Source organism: Tupaia chinensis, unplaced genomic scaffold (assembly GCF_000334495.1).
Source record: "Tupaia chinensis unplaced genomic scaffold, TupChi_1.0 Scaffold000244_1, whole genome shotgun sequence".
Classification (NCBI taxonomy): domain Eukaryota; kingdom Metazoa; phylum Chordata; class Mammalia; order Scandentia; family Tupaiidae; genus Tupaia; species Tupaia belangeri.
The window spans coordinates 1447841-1456773 of record NW_006159722.1 but is presented as its reverse complement, the minus strand read 5'-3'; the positions used below and the strand labels follow the sequence as shown (position 1 = coordinate 1456773).

Genomic DNA, 8933 nt, shown 5'->3' with positions numbered 1-8933 from the left:
GGTAATAATTATCTCACAAGGTTGTTTTTTTTTTTTTTAACAAGGAATCTTACACAGCATGTGTACAATAGATGATAACTGTTATTCTAAAAGGTGGAGTTTGGTAATTAAAGATACTAGACTGGCCTAAATGAAATTGAGATTTTTTTATAGACAAAAATGGCCACATTTCATACTACCCTAAGGTGGTTCCGCTCCTAGGAAACTTGAGGGCACTGTTAGAGTGAAGCGTTAAGTGTGAATGGTAAGGTCAAATTCCTTGGTGAGTTTTGAGTCAGTGGTCACAAATGACCATTTTTGTCAATGACAAATGACCACTTTTATCAATGACTAGTTTATAAAATACTGAAATAACTTATACAACCACAGAGCCTGGGGATCTTAGACTACAGCACTCCCTATGCCTGACAGAGATCAATGTTTATGCATGTCTTGCTAAGTCAGCATACTAAACTCATGGTAAACTCATGGCATTTGAGTGGTTATGCTTCTGTTTCATGCTGCTAAGAGGCACAAGTACACAAGAAGAATGAACACGAACATACCAGTTCACCCGCCCTTCCTAATAATACCAATAGCACAGATAATCCTGCCTAGATTCCTGGTGATCCATGGACTCCCCTAAAATCTCGATTTCAAAACTTTTTCCGCTTTCTTGACTTCCTTCTCAGTCACCTTCCTTTGTACCTGAGGCAAACGTTTCCGAAAATTTCCACTCAGCAGGATGTAGAGAAAAGGGTTAATGCTGCTGCTGGCATAGCTGAGGCAGATGGAGAGGTAATAGCACACGTAGAAGGCCAGTGTGGGCTGCTCCATCTGCAAGTTCACCAGTTGAATCACGTGATAGGGGGCAGCACTTAGGATAAAGACTGCCACCAGCACCAGCACCATCTTGGTCAGCTTCATCACACTCTGCTTTGGAACACCCGGACTGTAACTGCAATGGAGACAGCCAATTAGACAGATAGAAACAACCTTTGAACCAATGACTCCCTAGGATATTTTGGACAGTTTGTAATGACTTTGAAGTGAAAATGGAAGTTCTTTATATAGTCCTCTTTATTCAGAGCATTGTGAAAGAGAATTTCTGATTCCTCTTAAAAACTTCACAAAGCTTCCAAAGTTGGAACATTTTGAGAAACTGAAATGTTTCAGTATTGAATTAGAACTCAAAGTATGAAATAAGTATATATGTCTGTATTGATATAAATAGTTTATTGAGTAAAATGGGAGGGATGCAAACTTTTACTGATAATATATGCAGCTATTCCCCTTTCAGTAGATGGAGCTTAACGTCCACTTCTCCTTTCCCTCTTAAGGGTGGGCTATACTCCTGAAGATTAGAGAAAGGGGCAAATAATAATTTTATGGTGAAGAAATCTGGAAAATATCACCCTAAGTGATCAAGGCTAACATTAGCAGTGAAATCACAGTCCCAGTGATGAGAAGAGCTGATGTTTTAAAAAATATATAACTAGAGTCTAATCATGATAAACTATCAGACAAACCAGATTTATGAATATTTTACAGAATACCTGGTCAAGATTGTGAAAACAGGGGAATACAGGAGACACTGTCACAGATCAGAGAAGAATGGGGAGATGTGACAAATAAATACAACCCGTTACTCTGGATCGAGCCTTGACACAGGAAGAGAACTCTGGTGGAAATACCAGTGAATTCTATAAGGTTGGTGTTTAGTTAGTAGTAATGTTCTAATGATATTTTCTTTATTTTTAGAAATGTACCAGGTAGTGTAAGATGTTAACAATGAGAAAACTGGGTAAGGGGTATATGGGAACTCTCTGTTCTGTCTTTTTTACATATCTGTAATTTAGATATTATTCTGATGTAAAAACTATGTTAAGACACCCAAATTTTAGCAGGTTATATAACATTTGGGTATTTAATAGAGATTTCCCTGGAACATGATTGAAGCAGATGAGTAAGCTTTGAGAATAATAGATATTAAAAAAAAAAGCATGGGGCTGAAAGACCACTCCAAGATAATGATTCCTCTGGAGTTTATCAGAGAAGGCACAATCATTCCCCTAGTTTCTTGCATTTTGAGATACAACGGGATAGGAAGAGCTTTGTTTCATCAGATGCTCTTAGCATTTCTGAGGAAAGTGTTAGGGACGAAATGATACGATTCAGAGAACTGTTTTAAAAGGTAAGGTTGGTGTTTAGTTAGTAGTAATGTTCTAATGATATTTTCTTTATTTTTAGAAATGTACCAGGTAGTGTAAGATGTTAACAATGAGAAAACTGGGTAAGGGGTATATGGGAACTCTCTGTTCTGTCTTTTTTACATATCTGTAATTTAGATATTATTCTGATGTAAAAACTATGTTAAGACACCCAAATTTTAGCAGGTTATATAACATTTGGGTATTTAATAGAGATTTCCCTGGAACATGATTGAAGCAGATGAGTAAGCTTTGAGAATAATAGATATTAAAAAAAAAAGCATGGGGCTGAAAGACCACTCCAAGATAATGATTCCTCTGGAGTTTATCAGAGAAGGCACAATCATTCCCCTAGTTTCTTGCATTTTGAGATACAACGGGATAGGAAGAGCTTTGTTTCATCAGATGCTCTTAGCATTTCTGAGGAAAGTGTTAGGGACGAAATGATACGATTCAGAGAACTGTTTTAAAAGGGCTCGAGTATCCTCTCCAGCAGTCAGTGTTTTAATATTCCACACGATTCCACCCTAACCTTCTTATCAAACCAGCTCTTTGCCATACACTAAGATGTTATTTTTTTCTCCCTGTAACTGTGACTGCTTCCTTTTCCATTCTAAATAGGCATCTCTGAATAGTGTAAAACTTTCAAAGAATTTCAAGAAGCTGAATGCGAGCCAATAGACCAATGTGAGCCAATAGACCACTTTTGCCTTCGCTTCCAGGATTTGTCACAAATGTTGACTAATCATGGTCAAACTAGTCACACATTATTTTTTAAATCTTCACAGTGTTACTACAAGTCATGTGCAAGGAGACCCAGCAAACTTGCCTTCTCAAAAGACACACAACAATCTATTCAACAGGCAAATGTTAATATTCCTAAATGTATTTTACCTGGCATCTTATGTAATTAATGTTTTACTCATTTGAACAAGCTTGCATATATAATTTCAAGTTAAAAATAATTTAGATTTATTCATGCTGTGTTAAAGATAAATATCTTTAAAGGTGTTTCCCACATTTATTGTTTTTAGGTAGTCTTTGGTTTCATTTGCTCCTAATTAATCTCTCTTTAATATTCATGAGGTCCTTTCCTCTAAAGTAAAAACACACACACACACACAAAGACTAAAAGATTACTCACCACATCATGTATACAAATATGCAAAATGTACAACTAAAATAAGTAAATTTCATTGTTGTTGAAAAATATAACATTTTTCTAGATATATAATGTTGCGTTCTATTTACATTTTTGCAAAACCATTGTATCAATAGTTTCAAGATTTGTCACTCAGAAATCCTCAAATAGCTACCTCAGAACATATTTCATTTTCAGAAAATGCTTTCTATGGACATACATTAATGCCCAGATGTCTAAGTATGATATATTTCAAGTGATTGTGGCTTAAGTTTCTTCTGAAGATGTTTTAGGATATCTGAATTATTCTTTTAACAAAGTAAGAAAGGCAAACACTTACCATCTTGCATCCTTATTCTGTTGATACATCTCCCAAGTATAGCATAAAATTAAAATATAGCACATCAAAATCAAGGGTAGAGGGAAAAAAAAAGTTGTTATTGTCAAATACAGAGTATACCTGTGAAGTGAGAGGAAAAACATTTCTGTTAGAGTCATTGTGCTAGAAATTGGCCTTAACAGTTTATAAAGCATGATTCTCTGATTTTTTTAGGGTTCAGGATAGAAGTCTTTGAGGGGAGCGAAAGATCTTTGAGTACTTTCTGGTAGAGAAATCCTGTTCTTCGTTGATCACTGACTCTGATGCTTGTCTCTTTTCCAGCTAAGTTCAACCATATTGAGTACAGTACAGTTGGGGCTACTTTTTATTATTATTGTTTGTGTTAACAAAAGATAACAATGGCAGGTAGCATTTATTATGCAGTAGGCATTATTCCAAGTGCCTATCCATTTTAACCCATTGATTTTTAGCTCATTGATTATGTGAAACCCCATGAGTCTGATGCCATTAGTACTCTTATATTCAGAAGAAAAAAAAATGAGGGATCAATAGGTTAAGTGGTTTGCCCAAAGTTATCAAACTAGTAAGTAGCAAAGTTGGGATTTGAACCCAAGCAAATTGTTGGGCTCCAGAGCCAATGCTCAATATGACCAAGGCTTCATATGGCTTCTCAATGGGCATGAAGGAGGGCTTTTGTTAAGTCAGCTAGCCTTTTCTCCAGACTCCTTGAGGGGAATTCTCAGGTAAGTGAATTTCATGTCTGAACAGATGCCAGGTGTCATTTCAGAACTCTGATCTCAGTGAAAGAAGATGGGCCCAGATTGGGTGGGTGTGCACAGGGTCATAGAGAGAGCATCTGGAACTAGAGGAACCCTGGTACAATAGTTCTAGTTCTACTTCTACTTTAAGGGCTTAATTCTATCAATAGGAGGAGCAATGGCAGATACAACCTTGGAGTATCCATCATGATAACCAACAGAAAAGAGCAGGAGCAGCTGGCAGTGCCAAAATAATTCATCTTCCCCCTCCCCCCTTTATTAGTGAGATTTAGGTTGTGCTCTCTTTTCAGCCAAGTTATTTATCAGCACCAATGATGAATTACCATTTCACCTTTCACTTGGCTGATGGTTTTCATCTGTGGGTACAGCCGATGCTGGTGGGAGAACGGTGAATGAACAGTCAGTCCTGCCTATGTTGTACTACTGGAGACTGCATGTTTGTGTTCTCCCCAAATGTGGGTGCTGGAATCCTAATCCCCAATTTAATAGTGTGAGAAAGTGGAGCTCTTGGGAGGTAATTAGGTCATGAGAGTGGAGCCCTCATGAATGTATATAGTACCCTTATAAAAAGAGACATCAGAGATCTTATTTCCTGTCTCTTTTTTCCAGCCATATGAGGTTAAAACAAGAAGACAGCCATCTGCAACCTGGAAGAAGGCCCTGAGCAGAAGCAGAACTTGAGGGCATCCTGATCTTGGGCTTTCAGCTTCTGAACTGTGAGAAAGAAATTTCTGTGGTCTATAAGCCACTCCGTGCATGACGCTTTATTGTAACAGCCTGAACTAAGACATGAATTCATACAATGAAACATTTTTTTACTGGATTTGTAACCATGCAGGTCCTTTAGCTCCATCCCGCTTGGGTGGTGACATAGAAATTACTTATCTTTTTGGCAAATGATGGAGTAGGAAAGAGGAATCTCCCAGACTGACCTGAGATAGCATATGTAAAAACGCCTCCCAGAGTACTTAGCTCTTAAAAGGCACTCAAAAATTTTAGACCATGCAGCCCAATATTATGTTCAAAATTTCCAATAGAAGATTTTAAATTTTGGGCTGGCTCCATTGTGCAGGGTTAGTGCAGTGTTGTAGAGAAGCTGGATCCCACAAAGGGAGCACAGTTTGAATCCCCGGCCTGGTCAGCCTAAAATATGTCAGGCACGCAAGGGCTGAAGCACTGGAGGAAGAGGATTATGGCATGGCAAGACTCTGGAGGGAGCTTCTCTTTCTCTCTCACTCTCTCTCCTTTTTGCTCACATACATACTTACACATGCTCATGAATAAAAAAGGAAAAATAATACTTAGAATTTCAATTTAACTTTTCTTTTGAAATTACAATGTAAAAAAGGACTGCATTAGTTTCCTAGGGCTCCTGTAACAAATTACACAAACGGAATAGTGTAAAACAATGGATATTCTCTTGCAGTTCTGGACGCTGCCAGTCTGAAATCCAAGTCCCAGGAAGGTTGATTCCTTTTGAAGGCACTGAGGGAGAATCTGCTCCATGGCCTTCTCCTAGCCTCTGGTGTTTCTGGCAATCCTTGGCACTCCTTGGCTTGTAGACACTTCACTATGATCTCTGCACTTGTCCTCCTGTGTGTCCTCTCTGTGTCTCTGTCTCTTCAAATCTCTCTGTCTTTATTGGAACACCCATCATTGGATTTAAGGTCCATTCTAATTCCATGGGACCTTATCTTAATTTGATTACATCTGCCAGAACTCTAGTTTCAAATAAAGTCACATTCACAGTCACTGGGGAGGGAGTTGTGGCTTGAATACATCTCTTAAGGGACACAATTCAAGCAGACTACAAATGCATATTGATGGGGTTTGAGTTTGGATATATCTTAGACCCTTTTGGAAATTCTTCCCCTCCTTCCATTGCTGTGTTCTTACCGTGTCTGGCTGCTGAGACTCTCTAAAATCCATATTTAAATATATTTGTGTCCCCTGGGGTTACATGATTGAACTTAGAATCTTTTTCTAAAGATTACCCTCTCCTTAAAATCAAACTATCACCTTGATTGCATAAAGGAAAAAAACTAAGTGGGGGACTGGTGAGAAGAGGATCCCTAAGGACTCTCCTTGTGGCTGCTCATGTGTTGACAAGGAGGATGAAGTACTTCACAACTTAATTCAACTCTATTTTTCTTAAGTTTTAACAACTTACCAGAGTACATCATCAGGGGATGTTAAATCAAAAGCACAACTCTCCACACCGTCTTTAAATTTGATGACCTTCGAGTAGACCCAGACAGGCAACGCCAGAATAAAGGAAACTGCCCAAAGGCCCAAATTGATACGGATGGTCTTGTACCTCGTTCTCCAACTCGTCAGGCAAAACGGTTGGACAAGGGCCAAGTACCTGCAAAGCCAGTTAAGAAGGGTTTGGGAACAATCAATAAAAGCACTGAGCTCCAAGGATGAAAGGTTCATGACAAGAGTAAATTATTAGTATTATTATCCTCCCTGAAGCACACCTCTATCAGTGCAAAGGAAAGTTATATTTTTTAAGAGCTGGTTGGTACCTGTAGAGAAAACAACTCTTGACCTTGCAAGTCTGAATAAACCACTCACAGGAAAAGCTGCCACTTCCACGGACACACTGATAATGGTGTAATTCCACAGTGCAAATGCCTTCTTTTTCTTTTTAAAAAATTTGCTAGAGAGCACATGCGCTTGCCAAAGAGAGACAGAAAGAGAGAGAGTGTGAGAAAGCTCTCCCCAGGGGGTATGTCCACATCATAATCCCTTATTTTCCACTCTGCTTTTGGGATTTTGGGAACTCATGCAGAGCACGTGCCTGTTTTTCAAGCCATTGGGTCTGGTACTTGAATTGTGCCATGTGGGACCCAGTTGCCTTAACCATCATGCCACCAGCTGGTCCATACACTCCTTCTTTATGACGGTAATTCCATTATATTAATAAATGAGGTTCTGGAAAACTTAGTTTCTTATAAGGATTTCCTCCAGGAAGTAATGACTCTCTTCCCAGTAGAATTTAATAATGTAGAAGAGGAGAGAAGAAAATGTGGGGGCCGATGAGAGAAACCCCCAGCAGGATGAGGCTCAGGCGCATTGGACATTTTGCTCAGATCGCTTGACAGGAGGGCCCCCAGGCTCGCAGAGATTCCATTCACAGAAATCACAGTGAGGATGCGCAAGCGTGACTAGTACAGATGATGCAGCTCCTCAGGGAACTTAGGCTAGAGACCAGAGGAAGGAAATGGACTAACTTCACAGAGAAGGGTTTCTCTTTCTTTTTCCATTTTAGATCCAGAAAAAAAGTATAATCATTAATCAAACTTGAAATTCTGACATATCAAATATATTGGGTCCTCCAGCAAATTCAAGGAGAATGTTTTAGAGCTAACCGAAAGCTGAAGGATGAAAAAGAGAGTTCATGTTCGAAAGGAAAGCTATCTGAGAAAGCACAATTTTGCTGGGGAGTGGGTAATGGAAGGTAGCATTAGTAGAAATTAAAAAGAAAGCAATGTAAAAAATGGTTTTGATGGTCACTTCGTTTTTTCCCAAATTTTCATAGAGCTACTTCATGAAAACTCACAAAAATGCCAAATTCCCTGTCCTATTGCTCTTTCAGTGTTGCACAAAAGGCAGGAGGTTTTGCAGTTAGTTAGGGGACCTTCAGACACAGAAGGAGGTTTTTGGCCAGGGTTCCTCAGCCATCCCTTACGTATATGCAACTCCTGTGGCTTAGGAGAGAAGGCACCCTTCCATCTCTGCTGGGGAAGTGGAAGAAGCAGTGATTTCACAGCAACCTGACCATCATTCTGACTGGAACTGTAGAATGATGGAGTCATGACATCAACCATTAAGGGAATCTTCTCTGATAGCATCTGACTCTAATTATAAATGGACTTACATCACCTTTCAAATAAAATTCAAAATTCTTACTATTGACTCTCAGGTTCCTCTCCACTTGGCCCTGCAAGCCATTGGGGAGGAAGCTTGTACCAATTTCCCTCTTGACCTCCTCCAAGTTCATCCCTCTTTCAGGGTCAGCACATGTTTTTCTCCTGCCTGGAAGATCTGCCTCCATTTCCTCCTGCTCTTCCTGCAAGCCCCTGTTGAACTGTCTTCCTCTCAAAGAAGCCTTCTCTGACTGCTCGCTCTATACAAGAGTCCATGACTGGAAATGCAGATCATTGGAGAACTCTGCTTTCCTTCCTAGTGTGACTCTGCACTTAATGTCTGTCTATACCAGTGAAAGGGAAGCCCTGTGAGGGCTGGTGACTTAACAGTTGCCTAAAGCCACTGTATTTCCTGTGTTCAGCTGTCTCTGGCAATGGTTCATGCTTATTTATTGACTGAATCAATGAACAAATAGGGAATTTTGACACTTACTTGCTGACTTTTTTTTTTTTTTTTGAGAGGTTTTTCACTATAGGGTGTGTGCACTCGCCAGACAGACAGAGAGAGACATAGAGACAGAAAGCGAGAAATCACCCCCCAGAGGGGATGAC

General features: G+C 39.4%; 1 protein-coding gene across 1 annotated transcript in view; it reads right to left on the bottom strand.

Annotated features, from left to right (window-relative positions):
• Positions 1-621: 621 nt before the first annotated feature.
• MCHR2 (melanin concentrating hormone receptor 2) overlaps positions 622-8933 on the bottom strand; it is a 25555-nt gene continuing 17243 nt past the window's right edge. The window contains exons 3-5 of the mRNA XM_006148785.1: positions 6620-6814; positions 3671-3790; positions 622-937 (exon numbers count right to left, since the gene is read on the bottom strand). Of these exons, the coding sequence (XP_006148847.1) occupies positions 622-937; positions 3671-3790; positions 6620-6814 (631 nt within the window). The remainder of the gene's footprint in view (positions 938-3670; positions 3791-6619; positions 6815-8933) is intronic.